The sequence below is a fragment of the Anthonomus grandis genome, chromosome 7 (assembly GCF_022605725.1).
Source record: "Anthonomus grandis grandis chromosome 7, icAntGran1.3, whole genome shotgun sequence".
NCBI lineage: Eukaryota > Metazoa > Arthropoda > Insecta > Coleoptera > Curculionidae > Anthonomus > Anthonomus grandis.
The window spans coordinates 12021611-12043851 of NC_065552.1; the positions used below are offsets into that span (position 1 = coordinate 12021611).

Genomic DNA, 22241 nt, shown 5'->3' on the forward strand with positions numbered 1-22241 from the left:
TTAAAATTTTAACTTACTATACACCAAATTAAAAATGTGCTTTAAATTTCATAATGTCCATTTACCTCTATACAGCAAAAGAGATTTTGTTTAAATCTATTGTTCATTTGTTTAAGCATATCTAGAGCTATTTGTCTACATTCATCTGTAATTTGCTTCCGAAGATTGAATAATGGAATCTAGGCTTTGCACTAAAAACTTGGAAATGGGTACCCAAACACTGCCATACTAGAGTTACATGTGATGTTACATGTGGTGGTGTGCTATCTTATTGAAAATGAGTGTAATTTTCATTATAATTAGCGTAATTTTTTATTATTTTAATAACTCCTAGCTGTATTGTATTTTCTAACATGTTCGAGGACGTATCGTCCGTTAAGTGTCCAGGAATAAAGAAAGGACCTCCAGCATTATTTCGGAAAATGTCGGTCCACGCATTTTTTTTCAGGTTATTGTGAGTGTGCAAATCGAAATAAATGTAGATTCGAGTCACTCTTATATCGATAGTTATCTCTATTCACATCTCATATTACACTTATTCATGAAACAAATATGAAATAACATATTTGCGTTGTTGACTACATTGTTGTTGTTATATTGGGACATAAACTCCAATTTTCTATGATCGTCTTTATGATGCTCATTAAGTTTTTTCTTATTCGGGTAAAAATAACTGTCTTTAAAAATTCTTTGTTCTGTTAAGCGCGTAAATCCTGAAAAAATAGCCAGTTAACGAGTGCGTTGGGTATAAATGCTATGTCCCAAGACTGCTATTTCTCCGACTTCATTTCTAACTGGTCGATTTTCTTAATAGTGATTATGATGAATTTAGTTTATTAAAGAAGTCTAGTTTTTTTGAATCTCTGGATATTGTCCCACAACCTTCCGTCTTTAGCTCTGGACCTGTGAGCCAAAAATGTATCTTATTTATAAATAGTGTAAGGCTGGTATTTTACAAGTAAGTCTGGAATGTCGAAAAATTGAAAAATCTTAAAACAGCTATAACGACATTTCCTGAAATCATACAACAAATATAACCTTTTGTTTTAATTTAAAGGTAACAGTATTTATGTGTACTTCGCATTGAAATTGGTCAACGAGTATCCCTATGAATTTTATAGTACTAGAATTTATGTCATTTAATCTTCCTAAATATCATCAATTCATCATAGCTACCTAAATTTCATTTTGCTCAATATATTAGTCGAGAACTGACGACCTTTTCAACAGCATCTGACATTATTGGGAGTAATGTGAAAGTACCAGCTTTGGCAGATAAGATTTTGTCATCAATAAAAGGTATTTAATAGCGTTATAGCGGTTTAGCTTTAGAGTTTCATTTTAAAATTAGATCTAATACATATATCGATTGGGGAATAAAAGATTACGCATCGTCCAAAATAAAGACAATACTGCTAACTAATACGAAATGCATACTCTATTTATCTGGTTGTTATAGATTTCCCAACCTGTATATGTTCTTGTTCTCGAATGCATTTTTTTTTAATGAACAAAATGTAACTTGAAAAATTGTTTTTTTTTTTATTTTGTTTACTTTTATTTTATCAATAATAAATTTAAGAAGAATAATCAAATTTCCTTTAAGAGCTTTACTCAATAAAAGGATAGAAAGTGAGTAAAACACTAAAACCAACTCTATTCCATTCAATTTTTTCATCTCATCTTCAATAGTTACTGCCATATATTTATTTAGCATTTATTTTACACTTATAGAAAAAGCTCTTAGGTAATAAAGACCTACTATCTTACAGCAATTAAATGTTTGGCGATCTATCTAAGAAATTTTTATAAATCTTGGAAAACAGGTAGCAACAAATTTAATGGTCAAATCATACTCTTAAACGTGATGCTATGTAGCAAGTACTGAAATGTGCATATTCCTTAAGGCCTTTCTTTAGATATTAAGAGTTGTGTGTAAAAAGGCAAACTAATTTAATGTGTGAAACTATAGTAAATTTTTTCAGGTATTTTCGTCATATTCATTTCAACTATTCTTTTAGATAAAGATGCAAATTCTACGAGACACACATGTTGTATATGCTGTATGAAATAATTGTAAATTTGTGCATTTTACTAATGCACAAGTGTTGAAGTACGTTGTTGAGTTTGTGTTGAGTTCATTGGTTTGGAATTATATTTAGTAACTTAGTGATCCAATTCCAAGTACATCCACCATTTTCATTTAATCGTTTGTTTTTCATCGCTCAATTATGGTAATATTTTGGCAATTTTTAGTGCAGTTAAATGAGTTTTGTCTATGGCCTTTGCCTATTACTTGAGTAATAAGAAATTAACATTTTCTAAAAGACATGTTGGTTCTTCCAAATTATATTATGTTGTAGCTGTAACATTATGATCAAAGGCAAACTGGTCTAAATTGTAACAATATATTTACTTTGCCTAGCTTTTAAACGTTAATTACAGATGCCAATATTTCAGATAAAATCAATAGTATTCCAAACTAATTGTGTAAACGTTACTAAGTGACAGAGTAGTGAACCGGCACCTTTTCGCTTATTGCAATTAAAGTTTCACTTCCTCTTTGATTTGTAACATGTATCTGAATTAGATTACTAGTGGTTTGTATGAGATATGTTATAAACATATTTTAATATTTCTGGAGAAAGAGTTTTTTTTTGGTCTTTAAAAGTAATTTCTGCTGCAGCTTTGCTCTCCAGTTATATTTTTACTCTGAAGTGCCTCAATCATATTTTTGTATAAAATCAGGTCATTTTCAAATAATAAATTATTTATTTACTATGAAATTCAGCTCCAATTCATTCATCATTTCCAGCGTATTTTTAAATAGTTTGACTGATGTATTATCGTAAACCGTTTTCTTTAAAGTCCAGAAATTTTTTTAGATAAGAATCTCTGTTGACGAGACTCATTAAGCTATTTAAGCTATAAAGAAATTAAATAAAGAAAACAAGAGTACATTATTTTGGATAGTAATTTTTTAAAGTATCGGACAAATAGGATAATGTGTTTCGTATTCATTTATGTTATGACTGAATTTAATTATGTTTAAGCAAACATATTTATCCTTTAAATTATATGGAGATGAACTAGGGGAATAATTAAAGCAAATTAGAATATCTGTAGACAAGACATCTCAAACAAAGAAGTAATTTGAATCATATATTTTTTATATTTATTAAAACAATAGTGAAATGTAGTGAATGGAGAAAAAATAAAAACCCTAAATCTCAATCTGAAAATATTTTTTATGTCCGGAAGGTTACATGTTTCGCTTAAAATTAAGCATCATCAGACCTATAATAAACAGAAAAACACACGTAATTACAATAAAACCCTACACTAAAACAAAATCAAAGTTTAAAATTAGTTAAACTTAATTAATTAAATTTAACACTATTTTTACACTTACACTTAGACTTTGTACAATTTTTTTCTGACTATAAAGAAAATACCAATATAGCGATTGAGGTTGCTGTAAAAGTTCAAAAAACTCAAAAGTAGCAAAACTATTATGAATATAGTTATTAGAAGCATCAAGTCTTGTCTATAAACAAAACTTCATATGAGCTTTTGCATACACATGGCTACTAAAGACTCATTGGCCTGTTTTTACCCTCTGTTTACGCCGATAAAAATTTTAATATAAAGCGAAAACGGCTGTATCTTTATCCAAACACGATTACTATGCAACCCCTCCCGCCTCGTGAATTTTAGCGAGGTGATCCCGTACACTTCATACATATTTTACTCCGCATCGCAACACTTTAGATGCAAAACGGTCCGTATTGATCGGTGCACTCAAAACTTTATGGGCAAAGCCAATATTGCCCTTCAATCCTGTAAAATCAGTCAATGAGGTTAGAGCCCCAGCAATCTTTACCATATCAATTTTTATAAATTGTACGGAGTAAGCAATTACTCGCGGTCCAAAGGGTATGTACAAAAGGTCATTATAGACATAATCGAAAACCCAACTGATTTTACGGTGGTTGAGCACTTGTATGGTGTTTGTGAATTAAAAAAAAGAGGGACTAGCTGTTTTCTATAATTGCTTTCGATTATTTAGGTGCAAAGAATTGAACTCTCGCTTTCTAAAGGGTGTGCATGGAGTGTTAAAGAAGAGTAGAAAACTTTGTAGTATGTACATTCAATTCACCTTGGTTTATTTAGTGCAACATTACCATACTACCTTTTAAAGATTTATTATTAGTCAGTAGGTGTGAAACAAGTCTTAGTAATAGTTTATGCATATAACTTATAGATAGGTATTCGTTGTATTACGATATTCCTTTCTTTTTAATGCATAAAATTTCCGCAGGAGAAAACCGCTTTTGGGTTAATTTATGAGTTTTGCCTATTGTTTGTAAGTACAAGTCCAAGATTTTTGCCTATTCTTATCCACTAATAGATACTAAAAGTCATATGCCGTTAGCATACAATTTTTAGTTGGATGCTTGTAAATAGAGTTTAAATTAAACTTAGAATTTCGGATGCACTATTTCAAATGAATGCACTTTAGGCTGATGCAAAACATTTGTGTAAACTTGTTATATATTTAATCCATGATAATAATGCATTACACAGTCTCTTTATTCTATTAATTAAATTAAGGATTATTTAAATTATAACTTTAGATAGAAATAGATTCGAAATTAGGGTAGAATACTACGATATCCTGGCTACTATAGAGCTAAAGATCAGTTTTGATCTTACTAATTTTTATTACACGGTTTCACTTTTCTTATTATTTTTAAGTTGCAGCTTCTTAAACTTTCTAAAAAATAGTTTTTCTGATATGTTTTATATTGTAACGAAATTCCGGAACACACTTTTATTGTCAACGTCAAAAGCACTAACCTAACTCGCCTTGACTGTCGTTTAATTGTTTCCAAGGTAAAAACTGACTAAACAATTAAAACTGAATGAATTGTCACGAAGCGCGTCCTTTTTAAAACCCGATGGAACAGTTTCGAAATATTTAGAATTATCTTCATTGTTTTTGCCCAAAGAGACCAATAATTTTAGGAGAATACTGACAGTCAAAGCAAGCAAGTATACAAATTCTAGAAAAAATTAGAACTTCAGGGATTTACAATAATATAACCTAAATAACCTAAATTGGGGCCAAAATGAGACTCTCGAACAAGATGAACTACTTAAAAACTAAACACTATAGATAAAAATAATAAACCAAACGTAAGGAGAACTCTAAAGAAACGAATCAATTTTAACTACAGAATACTAATAAAATTGTACAAAAACTAGCAGAACAATTAACGTATTTACATTTTCATAATACTATGTTTCAACAGAAGCCTTTGTTTAAACCTTCTGATTTCTATTTTCTTTAATTTTGGTTTTAAATTTTTGATATTTCATTAATTTATTTTTAAATAAAAGGTTTTTTTTAAATTTTATTGATATATTTTCGGATATCATCTGTTAAAATATTTAAGAAATTAGATATTATAAATAGAGAAATTCAAATCCTTTGCATTTTTGTTACCTTGACATATGTCTCTGACACGGTATGCAAGTTGGCATAGGAGCTAGTATATATATACAAAATATATTTAAGAGCTATACAAGTAGTAGCATAAAATAAGATGAAAAAAGAGATCAAAACAGTTGTCGGTGAAGGGCTTGAGAAAACTATTTTTTACGACTACTATTTTGTATTTGTAGAAATGATCTCTTAAAGGATACTGAGTAAAAATGTTATTAATTTTTCTTATGATAAGACAATTTTTATTCATATTCAAAAAAAGAGCAGAAGGGGATCTATATGAGATTTTTGATTCCCTAAATAAGAAATTCTTTTAAAATGATTTTAACAAATAAATTTAATCTTATAATAGACCAAGTATGTTGCTTTTTTTATTTTCTTTTATTTTAATTTTCAACGTTAACTTTTTAATATTTAGGGCGACACAGTTCTCTTAAAAAATCTAAAGTAAATTCTGATGTAATATTGGATTAGCATTTGCAGTATTGCAATTTTATGATCAACGTTAATAATTCGGTAATTAAAAATAATTAATAACATCTCAGCTGATGTGTAAACTTAAGTTTCCCTCAGACATTAAGGCAAAATAAAATCAAAAAAGATTATAGTACCCTAAGTAAAGCCTATTTTACATTAACAAAACCCATGTTACAATGACATGAAATTGGCCATAAATTTTCAAATTATTTAAAGTCAAATATTAATTCTTTTTTCTAAAATTCATTACAAATTGCATACAATTGGAACAATTAGTGGGTAAATATATTATTGTTTTGATTTATAATATTAATTAAAAACATTTTTTGGTTTCCTGAGGGCAGATGCATGTTTTGTTGTGTGTTATTGGTTATACTTCCTTATCGATTCTTTGATAGCTCTACTACTAATTTCCTAAAAACCTAATCATGATTAATAGAGACAATTGAGAGATTTTGTGATTCAAATGTTTGTAAACCAATTTCAGTTTATTAGTGCTTCGATGACAATAAATAGATCCATTATATTACCAGTAATACATTTTTCTGTAAAATATTTGTGCTTAACTTCATAAGGATTTGTGTTTATTTGAACTGGTAAAGAATGTAAACTTAATACTTACGTAGAAGGTAATTAATAATAAAATGATTTATAGCATCCGATTTGAAATCTTAAACGAAAGAACATATTACGCAAATTGTGCATCACATCAATAAAGAATTTGCAAGAATCTACTTGCTAAGCCTTTTAAAGATCTGATATCAGTCATGCGATGCTTACCACTAGATCGACTACATATTTAGTTAGATTCTGGACATTAATGCGAGAGGTTAACTTCACAAGTTTATTTGGATCTACATCAAAATTTTCGGTAACCGGTTTAAACTTTTAATATTGACGCTACACTACGTTAGCTAAAATCATGGCTAACGTATAATATATATTCTTTTTAAAGGCGAAAAATGCTACGTCTTTTTATGCTAAAATAAATTTTAAAAGAATTACATATTAAAATTTAAATAAAGATAAAAAAGTTTAGAACAAATAGAAACTTATCAATGAGCTTAAAAAGAGAGTGACTTAAGGCAGAATGAATCAGAGTTATATGGATGGTCTTAGAAGATATTTACCAATAAAGCCCAAAAAATTAACCAAAAGGCAAGTGAATCAATCTGAGGCCATTAAGGTTTATATAGAGCCAATGATACACAACACAAATCTTGCAACTGTTATTAAAAAGAAAATAAAACTAAGTCTTGTACTATTAAAGTAATGTAAAAGTGCTCTTTTTACATTACTTTAATGGTATTAACTCCTTTATTATTAGGCTACCTTTAAAAAATTAATTGAAAATTAAAGGCTCTGTCGCCAGTAAAAATAAATTTATATATAAACTTTTTTTTTATTCGTATTCGGAATGAATTTAAAACACATTATATTTATCCCGACATTAATCCTTTTCCTCCCCTGTCCCGCTCCTCATCCCTTAATGCATTGTGTATATAAATTTGCTCAATGCTGCTTGTATTTATAATTTACAGTATGTAAAATTTTTATATAGAAGTTTTTTTCACTTTGAAGCGTTACTCTTATAGTTGTTATTAAAAAACCTATTAAGGTTAATAGATTAATTAACTAATGGTAAATAAAATAACTAATAATTAGACCTAAACCGTTTTGGTCATCCTTTGAAGGCTGCATTAACATGGCCTTTTATTTTTCAGGGTCCTCTTAATTTATATTGTTAATTTTTGTGCATACTTTTGTAATTCTCTCGTGAGACATAATAATTATGTCCAAAGGAAACAGAAAGTAACTCTATGAGAAAAACCATTATAATATATGAAGACCACAGGGGAAAAACGTGCCAAGTCATTTTTCTATTTTTTGACAGGAAACGAATTTTAAGGTTAGAAACGATACGATAATTACACAGCTTGTAAAATGGTTATTTATTTGCCATCATTATGACCTTCCTCTATGTCCTGAATGACATTTTGTAATATAATATTAAACTGGTACTTCACCACGATGTGTCGAAGTTTCAAACAACTCCGAATACCGGGGAAAAAGGTGTTATGTCACTGACTTAGCACGTTCTTTCATAGTGGCGATTGATTAATTTATATTTAAATTTTGATTAAATAATTATACTCTGTTATTTATTTACCAAACATAAAGTATAATGTATTATTTTATTTATATGTAGGTACTTATAAAGGAATGGTTGTTATAATAGAAAAAAATAAAACTTCTCTTTTGGGTTCGGTTTTTATGGGATGAACTGAAAAAATCTGTAAAAAACAAAGTATTAATTAGGCATGTAATTTAGTGACAATCAACCATAACTCACCAAGCCAAGGAGTTGTCTTTACTTGTGTTTTAAATTAGAATAAAAAAGCTGACTCTCTGGGGTGCTAAATTTTTTTAACTTCTGCTGGTCCTTGTATTTTTTCCAAGGGATAGGTGTATCATCTGTATAAAAAAAATCACTGATAATTAAATTGCAAAAGTCAAAACAAGCCTACTAACCAAAAGAGTTTGGACTGGTGGGTGGTAAAACTGACCGTCGGGTAGCGGTGGACCAGTGATTCTCTTTTTTCTTGGAGGTACAATAACTGACGAGTTCCAAAGACCATTGTAAGTATCGCGATGAAAAACTAAGCGAGGATGTTTCTTAATTTTTAATTTTTAATTGCCGGATTGGACATGTAGCGAAAGCACATTTTTTCACATACATTGCAGATAGAAAATCTGTCCAATTTATAATTATATACCGATCAACTTTTTCAACAAGAAATGGTGCGGGCTTTAAACGAGCAGTTTCTATGTGTTTACACCAGTCATCCGGTACTTCACATTCCATGTACGAGTGACCTCGAATGAGGAATGTGACTTCAATGGACTCAAGCTTGGAAGGATGATGGACTAAGTAATGTAAAAATTTGAACACTGAAAAGTTCTTATTCTGTCCGGAGCACCAATCACAGAATATCTGTAAATTTCTAACTTCAGCAGGTAAATTCAAGGTAATATAATCAAATAAAAATGAGCAGACTTCGTTCGCGCCCTTTTTTCCTCCTGTCTCAGGATAAGCATAGAAGAATACTTCAGAATTTGAGAGTTTGTGTACAATAAATGAAAATAATGATAACTCCCGGCTGTAGTACACATCATTCATGGATAAATTCGGCATGGGCAAATTTCTTTCGAAATCCATGCATATTGCTTCTGTGTCTGCCTTTTTTCGATTCCTCAACCTGGCCTGCTTTTTACGTGCGTAGAATCCCTCGGCTTTCGCTAGATGTAGTTTTTGTTGTAACATCAAATCCTTAATGCCCTTTTCCTCTTGGCATGCATCAATCTGTACTTTTAATTGGTCGCAGAAGCTACAAGTATCACTACGGGTATATCCAAAGGATATATTAAACTTGCTGCAAAATATGAAGCGGTTAGTTTCATAACTAGCCTTAACTTGAGGAAATTTTTCTTTAAACATAACATACATTTTTTTCACATTTATCTCGGCAGATAAATAAATCTCTTAGTTTTATTAAGACTGTAGTGGCATGATCTAGCCTTGAAACTTTTAATGTGTTCCAAAATTTTGTTTTTAGTTTCAACGCTTAGTTTGTGTTTTCTATTCAAATGTCTGCCGCGTTTATCAATAGGTGTAGTTCCACTCATCTGGAGAATTTTTTTGTATGGTTTCTATTCTACGTCTTGTTAAACCATGTAGAGAAACAAACGCATTCTTGCAAACTCGCTCTTCAACTGCTACATTCTCACGAACTATACGCACCTTGTAATAAAACGTTGAAGTTTTTAGGACACTCTGATCTTCCGGTAATCGAGGTCGGCGCTGAGCCACTGAACAAAGAGAAATTAGACCTGTTAGATAGGCTGTTTAATCATTCCAACTTTTTATTAGATTAAACTTTCGTTCAATGTCCATTCTTTCATCTGCAGTTATCTTTTCAAAACATCTGTATCGTCGGCATTGACAGGCATCACCAGTTACATGTAACTGAAGCCTCATTAACTTGGTAGCATCTCTTACCCGATCCGTACATTTTGTCTTTTTTGTGCTTACTGGCTTTGTCTCATGATCTTCACAATCACTCAAATTATTATTGTCGATTGTATTGCTTTTCAGTAACAGCAATAACAAACAAAACCTTTATATATATAGTATTTTATATACGCGCAAGATAACGACAAAAGTGACTTAACACGTTTTTCCCCTGTGGTCTTCATATTAAAAAAGATCGCTTTTTAATCCCCTTATATTAGTCAATAGTTATAATCTTAAGCAGATAAGCATAGGTTAAGTTGTTGCAAACCGCAATAAAAAATAATTAAAACAAAAATATGGCATCCGCTATGAACTTGAAATGAACGCTTGCGAAACAAACAGCACAAAACACTGCGATAAATAAAAGAATACTCAAAAAATACACTGGATAAAATATAAATATCATCTCTGTTATAAATAGTTTTATAACAGAGTATTTAAACATAATTACTCATTCCGCTGATTCCAAATTGACCCGTGACTAAGATTTGCTTAACAGTGTTTATAATAGTAATATTATTTTGTACCTAATGTCACGTACGTGTGAAATGCATATTTTTAAGCAGTAACACAAGATATTGTAACCAAATTGTCAAGAGAAAGTAATTATTGACAAGAAACCAGTAAAATTATTTTTATATTATTAATCGGCTCAGAGATAAGATCTTTTTAAGTCTGCTTAATATTTTACTGAACTTTGGGATCGTTTGGGAGAGGCTAACTAATTGCAATTCGCCAAAGACTCGGAAAATATTGCTTTTCGATACAAACATTTATAAGGTGAGTAACATTCTTATCAACAAACGGACTACAATGTTTGATAATTTTTGCGGAAATAAAATCCACCCCAAATGCATTTGAAATTAATTCTTTATTAATTAAATTACTTATTTAAATAATGATTGCATGTTATAATTGAAAAAAATTATAAGTATTTAAAAAAATTATTTGATCCTGACATTCAAGATATAAAGTTTGCAAAAAATTGCCAAAGTAGTCGTTAATTTTTTGGGGATCAGAAAATTCTACAGTAAGATTTTTAAGTTATTTAGCGAACGTCAAAGCAATTTAGGCTTTTTATTATTTTTAACCAGATTATCGAGATAGGTTTTTTTTCTCTTTTCGAACACGGGTTAACGCTAAATTGCGACGCTGTTTATACTCTATCCAGTCAGTCTGTAATCGACTTTCTCTAAATTTTTCAAATGCAAAATCCCTCTGCTTTATAACTGGTTTTACATTTTCTGTAAGCTATGATCCCTTACACTTAGATACTTGATAATTTTAATGAAAGCATATTGATCAAACGTTGTAAAAATATATTGGTTTAACGAGGCTATCTTCCTATCAATATTAAATTCCCTTAAAACTTACCCCAATAACTTTTTTCCAAGTCTTTTTTAAAATTTTAATATTCCATAATGTTTAAGATTTCTAATGTTTATTATCTTGGGGTTCACTTTTAGTTTGATGATGTTTAAAATCCAGGACATACCTAGGTTATATGACTGAAGACGGGAAGTAATGGGGTTCACTGAGTGATGACACTGATCCGCAATTGTACTATCTGTGTCCCACTCTTAACGACTATTAAAGTCAATAAGATGACAAGGAAATATTTGTAGATGTTGTTTCAATTCCTTTTTAAAATAATGTTTGACGTCTTTCAATGCAAAGTGTTCTAGATAAAACAGCAGCGTTTTGCTGATATTCGGCTTGCGTATATTTTATTGTAAAGAGATACTCTTGTAGTCATTGAAGACACTTTGTTTTTTGTCTTTCAGAGTTTTTGAACTGAAATAACCATTTCAGCATGGTCAATTCTTAGAATAAATCATTTAACACACAAATATTTAACCATAAATATTGTTTTTCAACGACATGACAGCATTAAAAGCTATGTTTAATAGCTCTTAATGATGTCAATAGCACTCGTCTGGTCATATAACAGTTTCTTTATTTATTCTAGTTTTATTGAAATAAACTTGTAATGACTTACTCGTCATCTTCATATTTTTGACGGCTTTAATTCCAATATTTTTTTAGATCTGTATCCAAAATAAAAATTTGTTTAGGAATCAGATACGTTAAAATTGGAGATGTGGACAGTGGTCTTTTTATCCCTTAAAATGATTCTTCACACTCTCTTGACCAACTAAATACCATTTTTTCCTCCGTGAGCTTATGTAGAGGTTTTGCAAGTTAGCGAAATTTATTACAATTACATTACAAACATCTTTAAATAATGTTTATGAGTGGATCGTGGCCAATTTTCGATTGCTTCTGCTTGATCAGGATTATTCTTAGACACTATTTTCTGGTATTAAATAGCCGAGGTATCGAACTTCATTTTAAAGTAAGTAGCTTTTTAAGGACTTATTTTTAGATTGCTTTCTCGGAGCCTAACGAATACCTTTATTATTAAGTTTTATGGAGTAGTCAATTTCTTTTCAAATAGACTAGCTTATATTAAATAGTAATGAAACAGACTCTAAGTCACAGGTCGCAAATTTATTTTTTTTTATTATTAAGGTTTTTCATACTTTTTTGCCATCCAATTTTGGTGGCTTCACTTTCATCATTGTTTGTGTTGCAGGATCGAGATAAAGAGAGGCATGCTTTACTTCTGTTTCTAGTTCTTCTGCAACTGTTGCTTTAAAGTTAATAATTAATTGCTTCTCTTTTATCTTCAAATCTCCCAAAGTTGTAACTCTCGTCCCTCTTGTTCTGTCTCATTCCTGTTTATCTTATTCCTTTGTAAGATTATCTTTTAAACTTATTCCTGGTAAGGAATAAATTTAAAAAGTCTGGTTCTTTTTCATTTTCTTTCTTTAAATCATCTTTTATAGTCCTAGTAAGGACTTACAGTTTCAGGTCGGATTTAATTGTCTTTTACAAATATATGTTGTTTATCCCGTTCTTTTTGCTTTTCCCTCTGTTTATGGTCTCGTACTACTTGTCTGGTCTTCAACCTTCTTTAATTACAACTTCATTTATTTTTTCGGCCTCCATCTTGGTCTGGCCTTTAGTTAAAGGCGTCTACTCAAATCCTTTGCTTCTGACATCAATGATAACGGACTACTAGGAATACACTTTAACGTCCAGAACACACTCTTTTATTGGCAATATTAAAACTTCCACCTCACTGCCATTTAACTGTTTTTAAGGTAAACTATAAAATTACCTATAATGTCACCAAACGCAGTTTCTTTGAAACATGGAATACCCATAGAACAATTAGGAAGTGCTTCAATTTTTTTACATTGTTTTTGACGATAGAGTCCAAAAATTTTAGGAGGACACTATGAAAGCAAGCAAATATAGATGTTCTAGAAAATTTAAGCTACCAATATTTACAATCAAATAATCGCAGTAGGGGTTTTACAAGATGAACTACTAAAAACCAGACACTATGGGTTAAAATAGTAAAGTTAACATAAGTAGCACTATAAATAAATTTAACAAATCAACTAAAAACTATAAAATAAGAGCAAAATAAAAAAATAATTATAATATTTTTTTTATTACGTTAAGCTGCAGTCATGGTAACTATTACCAAAGAGATTAAGTAATTATCTTTAGGTATCTGCTAAGCTTATTTTATTACAATATCTGCTTAGGATATATGAGATTTTAATTTTGCTTTACGACAGCAGCCCCTTGCTGAGTCAAGCAAACACCACTCGATATTCAAATGTACGTAAGAAAGGAAAAATATTTTTTGTAAAAAAAATATAAAAATATAATTTGAGATTCACATTAAATTATTATTTGCTAAAATTCATTAATATGCTAAAATTATATTTAACAAACTATAAGGGATATGACTGTTGTTAGGTAAATAAAAATAGTAATATATATCCAAGATATGGAATTTATTTGGATGGTATATCATATTTATGTATCTGCGACGATTTTAAAATCCCCACAAAGATTCCTTTACGAAGATATCTTTTTATTTAGATAATATTTACTGTGACATAATTATTGGATAAAGCACTAAATTACAAAAGCATTACTTAGTAATTTTTTAAATCAATATATTTAGCTCCACAAAGTTTATCTAAATTTCAACCATTCAATTAAATAAGAACACCCTAACTTATATTAAATAAAACTTATCTGTGCACTTCAGTTTTCCCCCTAATATGATATCACTAGTTTCCCTAACTAACGAATCTTTAATAAACTGATGCTACTACACTCTATATGAACCCATTATAATTACAACTGTCAAAAAAATCTTTAATATATCAACGATTGTCCCCGGAGATTTCAGTTTCATATAGTTCTGGGGCTTTACTTGATCTACATAGAAAATACAACACATATGGTTGCACTATCGATCATGAATGTCTGAGAGGGGTGCTTTCGTTTCTATTGTTATCCAAAATTCTTATTAAAGAGGGTGTTCGATTTTAGGTTATTGCTATGAATTTATTTATTTTATTTTTTTTGATTGACTTGATTTGAAAAACATGTGAAGTGTCTCTAGGGTGTATAATAAATAATATTTGCTATGAGGATAAGTTTTGAAATAAATTTAATATGGGCAAAGATGGGGAAATATTGAACTTTAAACAGTTTTTAGCTTTTACATGATCTAGGGCATAAAGTTATATTAGACTAACATAAATATACACAATATCTTAGTCAAGAAAACTAAAAATTTTTCAGAAATTTTAAAATTAAAAAAGCTCTTTTTTGAATTGATAATTAAGAAGTTTTACGAGTTCTTTTGTTGTAGAATATGGAAATAAATATCGACTGATTTTGCAAGGGCTTTAATGTTTTTTCCTAATTTTTAATACTATCTTCTATGTTTCATTTATAAAGTCCTCTTATATGAAAATAATTATTTTCGTATGGATTTTTTTCTGTATATTAGTAAGATTATTAATAAATATAATTGTATATGTTCTTTTTTCAGTATAGATATATTTTTTATACATTCTGCTGTCAGTTTCATTTAGCAAACATTTTCTGAGGCATATGTACCATTTTGATTGATTGATTTTACATGTTATGGTTTTTTTTTACTTATTACATAGATACGGATAATTCGTTTCTTCTGGATTTTTATTTGCCTGTCTTTTTCTTTTCTAACTTTTCGTTTCTTTTCTGTTTGCTTTCTTCTTCGGTTTCTTCTTTATATATAGGACTCTTCTAGAAACTTCACTTGATATACATCCTTTTTATTCTTTTTACACCTAGGCCTAAGATAGAAATAATTTACTCAAAATGTTTTTTTATGAAAAACACATTTAAAAAAAATAATATACATATGCTTAAATTAAACATTAATAAAAACTGAATTTTGTTGAGATACCGTCCTCTTATTCTTAATATTTTATTAATTTCTTTATCTAGTTTAACAATATAATAATAATAATAGTAATAATTTGTTACGTTAATGATTATTTTACAAAGTTGTAAATATATATTTTTTCGAAATTATAATGTAAAAAAGGCAAAGTTCAGTGGTGAATAGTATACAGAAAGTAGACTAACTACATCCTTCTCTATTCAACCCTAGGTAGTGTCATTCATAGATTTATATTACATTTTAAGTGCCTTACAGCAAACTCAAAAAATTACACTGAAAATCAGAATTATAAGGAAATAATTAATGTTATGAAGAAGTTTTTTGTTGGCTAACATATAGACTTTTTACGCTTTTCTTAAAAATACTGAGTTTCATAGGTTTAAGTTCAGTGAGCAGTGAATTATAAACGTTTGCGATGTCGTTACTTAAATTTCTTTAAAAACTGGCTTTATTATGAACAGGGATATTAATTTTGCCTGATCTTTAACTTGTGGACATAAGGTCGAAAAAAACTTTGTCGAAAAAAACTTTGAAAAAAACTGCTGTTGAAATCCACCTTATCCAATGGCATGGGGATTTTCAAAGTCCCAAAGATGGTTATTGTAAAATTTGGACTCTGGGCAGTTTTTTGAAGAAACCAGCGGCAAAACTCTAATCGTGCAGGAAAATCTGTGAGCAACAGTGCTTGCACCAGCTGAATGTGGAATGGATAAAGTAAATTTGTGTGCAAAACCCTCCAAACACTTTCGTGGCTGATGTTAAACTGTAACGATAATCTTCGCGTGCTAGTTGACGGATCGTCTTCCACTGCCTGCAGAATTGCTTCCTCTAGTTGTGGAGTCATTATTACCCTCGATCTACCAAGGCGCTCAGCATGAGCATTGACAGATCCAGTCTCACACAGACGGGCATGGAGTCTTATGAAAGTTCTTTCTGCTGGAATTGGTCTATCGGGAAAGCGTTCATGATAAATTCGATGGACTGCACCATTTCCATCTGCAAGGCCATAAATGAAATGCATTTTTAGCTAATTCGGCGTTATTCATAGTTATCTGCACAGTAAAACACATTCAACTAACAGTACCCAGTACCTGGTAAATGTTAATGTAAGACATAGGAATGTTCTTATCAGAGAAATTTTTATACATATCTGCATAAATATGTAGTATTCCCAATAAAATCAACTTTGAAGCATTTTAGGTTTTTTTTTATGGAGGCCCGAGACGTGCTAAAATATGGTTTTTCAAATTTATTTCTAAACAAAGCAAGATACGAAAAAAAAGTTTTATTTTTAGATGCTTTATTTAAGAGAATATCATACTTACAAAAAATGTACCGGGCGATATTTTTTTTACAAAAAATCATCCGACTTAGCCCGTGGGCACGCCCCTGAAATTTCTAGGCCAGATGTGAGAATTCCAAAAGGTAGCTTATAAAGTGACTAACAAAATGTAAAGATTTCAACAAATTTGGTAAATACGTTTATGAGATATTAATAAAAAATCGATTTAAAAAAAAAAGTTTAACACCCTGTATCTCGAAAACGAAGCGTTTCCGGACATATGTTTATATGAGCTTTTTTACTTAAAAAATGACAGGGAATCGCCCCTTAAAATTAAATTCATCACTTATGTTACACCCTGTATGTGTTAGACTTTACTTTAAGACGTCGATTTAATCAATAATTTTAAAGTAATTACAGTTATTTTCGTCTGTCGATGACTTTTGAACCAGACTATAACAACACTATTAACAACTGCATTATTAAATCTTGACAGCATCATTACATACACAAAATAAAATAAGTCTTGTAATTTTAAGATTACCCGCATTACTTTTCATACACAGCACATAATAAAAGGGGCATAGCAGTTGAAATAAAGTGCTCTCATTAAAGTAACGTGTATACCCATTCATTGCTATATATCTTCCACTTAAGATATTATAACTGTAATGATGTACAAGCTGGTATACTTCAAATAATATGTTTTAAATTTAATAAGCTTCTTTAAAAGCATTCTGGATATACGTGTGAATTCGTATATCTAGAATGTTTTTAAAGAGGCTTAAAAAGTATTTATTATATGTGCGTAGATCATTAAAAAAATTGTTGTTTCAGAATGGCAACTCTTCAGCAGACCCAGCTCGCCCAAAGTCTTCAACAGCCTGGTGGCCAAACGAACACCCTTACTGCGCAGGTGGCTAACCAACCGTCCGCGCCGATGATGGTACCTGTGTTTCCCATCCGACCTGCCCCACCACCTTCGTCGTCACATTATTCTCCCTATTCACCGTCCAGGTTTCATATCGATAAGAGATGCCAGTACCGGTGCTCATGGAAATGCTCAAGTATTGGGCTCATTTTGCTGACTGTACTGCTCACTGGAATGCTTACTTATTTTGCTGGTGAGTTTTATTATTTTAAATGCATCTTTAGGTTTTTCCCATAGGATTTGTTCATAATTTCGATTAGACCATAGCCTTTACAATGATTCTACTGCTTTGCGTTTTAATGCCTTTATATTTAGTTATCTAATTTTTTATAGAAAAAGTGCCTGTAGTTTTTTAATTAATTTATAAATTTATAAAGTTCGGTGATGGTACCTTTTATAAAGTTGCTTACTCTTCTAGCAGTTTGCAACCACCTTTTATTTTTTGGATTTCTATTTTTTTATAAAAATTTACTGATGTTGAAAGTCTTTAATAAAGTGGCACATTTAACTGGAAAATTGGTTCTCACATAAACAAAGATGATGTTAAGAAATATAACACATAGTAAAACACAAAATAAACCTTAATTAATAATACTACTATATTATAAAAATATGCAATTACTGGTCAATTTTCATTGTGTAACCTTTCACTGAAATAAATCATTGTTGTAAAAATTATAAGTTAGTTTCTTGTTGAAAGTATAACCCCTGATATCAAACTATATGCACCAAAGTTATAAACATAAAAACAAAGGATAGCAGCTGACTAAGGTCCAAGCAATAGCGTCATAAAGAAGCACGAACGAACGACGAAGAAAAACTTAAAACTTAATACTTTACTAAGATCTCACTTAAGACTTGGTTTAGGACCCAGCATAAGATCTGCTTTCTGACCCAGCATAAAATCTGGCGTACGGGCCCTTAAGACGTTGGAGGGTCTTTTATAGTGTCTCTAAGTTTATTAAAGTCATCTTTCACAATATATGGCTAGTGTCGATATGAGGTAACTATGAGGTCGAATCTCAACCTCGAGCAATTGAACTTGTTAACCTGAAGACCACAACCATTTCAAAAATAAGCCAAAATGCAGTTTCTGGGTACCTCTTCGATGGATAATCCCCTGCAGGCCCTGTTTTATAAGAATTGACAATACAACGTTGCCTTGCTTAGCTTTAAATTGCATCGAGTACGGAAATCAATGTAATCCAAAAAGCAAAGTATTCAAATTACAGGAAAAACAATGGCAACAACAAAAGTTGATCCTTGAGCATGGCGTACGTGACCAATGACAAAGACAGACAGATAGAAAAATTACGTTAGTCAGAGAGAGAGAGAGAGAGAGAGAAACAACCTGATTCCAGTGAACTGTTTAAAATTCAAAGGGATAAGAACAGCTAACGCCATCCAGGAGTTCTAATTTTTATAGTGCCATTAACTAGACACTAGATCTCACGATCAGTACTATTCATAAAATATTTATTATTATTAATTATTATTATTAGATTCTAAAAACATCCAAAAAAAATTAAAACGTTACAAGTTTCCTTAGAAGTGATTTAATTTGGTTAGGAGATTTACAAAAACTTGTTAGTCATTGTTACGGCTAGAAAATCTTATTGTTGCATAACTTGGCTCCTACCTTGCCTTATTTTGCAACATTTTGGAATATGTAGCATTATGTATTCATCCATTTACTATTCTCTATTGTAACGTTCCAAGAATATTTCACAATTTATTCACCTAGTTATCATAAAAAGCTTTGATTTGATTTTTCCTATAAATTGTTTCATCTTAACCTGGAAACCGTTTGGCAGCATATCTTAATTTCAAACATTATTTTTTTACACAGAACATTTGTAAAACTTGTAAACAATTAAAATTTATTTCTATTCTAAAATAAATATAAAACTACCTATTGACCTTAAATCTTTTTGTTAATCGCTCCAAGTCAAACCTAGAATTTTTCTTGAACCAGCAGTCTTTGCTCTTCCATCTAAAGAATGTCGCGGGATGAGCACCATCTTATTCTACAACCACTCCTGCCTACTTAAATGTCTTGTGTCGCTTACGTTTTTTTCTCATTGATGATAAATGGTGAATTATCTGTTTGGGTTGATTTTTGATCCGTTTATGGATTGATCCAATAATCATTTAAGAAAATATGTCCTTAAAATCATTGATCATCTATATATAAATAGATGCATAAACGTAATCTCAGTTTTTATTACAACAACACCAAGCCTTTTTGATCACTTGGCTACTCTTGATCTAAAAAGATCCATACAATCATTTAGAGAATATAATTGAATCAGTTACGTAATAGCTGCTTTATTGGCGTATTATCAAGTGCATGAATGCTTTTAATAAATTGGCGTTAGTTCCTGTAGTTAGTTAGTTGAATTTATTTACGTCCTATAATTAGTTCGATATTTAATAAAGATTTTACTGGTATTGAGTTAAAGACCCTAGGTTGTGTAAGTGATATTGATAATGAACATTTAAGCAATTACAAATTTAAGTTTTACAAGCTTAAAATACTTAAACTTCATTTGTATCAATTTAATTCAGTTAATATTTCTTGCTTTATTAGTAGCGTTCGATTTAAGATTTTACTGCTAAGTCAGTTTAAGCAAACTATTCATTAATTTTTTTATTGATTTTCATAATTTGAAATTGCAACCCTTAAATATCACTTAATTTAAAATAAACTTTACTGATAATATAGCTTGCTATTAGTACTGTTGCTGTAAACTACAAACCTAATATTAAAGCATAAATTGTAATATTTTTCAGCCGTCAGCTCAATGAAATCAAATATAGATACGTCAAATTGCATACTAGTGCAGGATGTAAAAGATGGGGCGACACAAGGTCAGATGACTATGGGCTCAGAATCAACGCAAACATCTACGGAAGGTAAAAAATATAATTTAGATAAAAGTGCATAACTTAAGTAGACGTGAGTTACCATCAAATATTTCTTAAAAATATTTTTTGATTTATTTTCTTTATTGAGACTTATTGCAACACCTAAAAAGTCTTGTCATCAGAAAACAAAAAGTTTTTAATTAGTAATTGAAGTTTCCACGGGGAACATTCAAAGTTTTCTTGTTTCAGTTATCCAATGCCTATACCCATTTTTCGAAAGGGCTGAAATTACAAAAAGTTCTCCGCGGAGCTTTCAAAACTTTCTCATAGCGTTGTCGTTAATTCCTGACAATGACATACTATAATTACCGTGTCTAAACAGTGAACAGTTTCCGAAAGTTTTGCCGGCTTTCGTGCTTTGTTGTTTATTTTTGTTAATACAGATTTTTTAGCTTTTATTAATAAATCATTAGAGGTGTTAATTTATATTTCAGAATCTCTTCCAACAAGTACTGCTGAGCATTCAAGTGCCACCACTCAACACAGCTCTTTACTACAGTCAGCTCAGCAACAACAGCAATGGTCTCCTTTACCACTAGAACAAAGAGAGTTAGATATTTTGCATACAGCTATCATTCCTCCGTATCAGTTCTGGCATTCCGAGTTTCGAAACAAGCAACCAGCCTTCTTCAGGTAATTTATTATAGAAAAAACTACAATTAAATTTATTAAGGATAAAACTAAAATCGTTTTTAAATATATATCTAAAATTGAGAAGAAAATATTATCCCATATCAACTTTAAAAAAGTACAAATAAAATAGTATCTAATATAAGGGAGCTAAACATTTTAGCAGGAAACGTCGGAAATCCAAAACAACAAATAAACATAATAAGGGTTTTCCAGCAGCCAAGTGGAAGTGGAGTCCTTGAATTCGCAAGTCGGAGAGAGCTTTTCCTTGTTCAATTATGTTATTTTCCGGAAAAAACATCTTCGCCACATCATAATAATATGGCTGGGCCAAGTATAAGTCGCATACTGTATGGCTCGTAAAAGAAAGGTGAATTTTTATGTGTTTTCTAGATATGTTAGGTAATGAAGAATTCAACAAAAATAAAATTTTTAAATAAAACTACTTAATGATTTTAGGTGAAAGAAATAGTCAAATATCTACTTTTGCGCTTAAAGGAATCATATAGTTCTAATCTTAAGTTTTTTTTAACTTTTTACTTTTATGAGGTAGCTTCGATCGCTGCTGAAAGCGAACTGATTCGTTTTTACTGCTTGAATAAAGTTCTCAAAAGACAACTGGTACAACTAATCAGCAAAAGGTTAATTGTTATAGAGTATTTTTATAGTTTTTACAACTGGCTACTGCTAATTAATCTGTTCATCCTAATGTGCAGTTTTTTAACACATCTTCGTACTAGTAACATGAATCTTAAGGTTTCTTTACATCATGTGTTAAAAACGTCCCGGACGCTCTTAGTAATTCGCCGCGCCCTTTTATTAAAAAGAAATAGAAATTATAGATCTTTTTAAGAAGACATTTAAGAAGATGAATATACAAGAGGTTGCGATGCCTGATATCAGTAGTAAAGACTAAAGTTACCTTTTTTTAAATTAAATGGTATATTTTTTACATAAAATTTTACAACTTCATGTCACATATGCTATACCTTACTCTGCTAGGTTAAAAGATATAGGATAGTTTAAAAATGTATTTTACCAATATAAATGTTACGTTTTAAATATAAATGTCGACGTTTCGAC

At 30.3% G+C, this 22241-nt stretch overlaps 1 protein-coding gene across 7 annotated transcripts in view; it reads left to right on the forward strand.

Annotated features, from left to right (window-relative positions):
• Positions 1-22241, forward strand: part of LOC126738818 (teneurin-a) — a 1182227-nt gene that overhangs the window by 895957 nt on the left and 264029 nt on the right. For 5 of the 7 annotated variants that reach the window (XM_050444260.1, XM_050444261.1, XM_050444262.1 and 2 more), the window contains 3 exons: positions 17507-17793; positions 20394-20516; positions 20963-21161. In XM_050444260.1, the coding sequence (XP_050300217.1) occupies positions 17507-17793; positions 20394-20516; positions 20963-21161 (609 nt within the window). Of the gene's footprint in view, positions 1-10608; positions 10842-17289; positions 17356-17506; positions 17794-20393; positions 20517-20962; positions 21162-22241 lie in introns of those variants that run through there. The other 2 variants (XM_050444265.1, XM_050444266.1) reach the window with 2 other exon arrangements.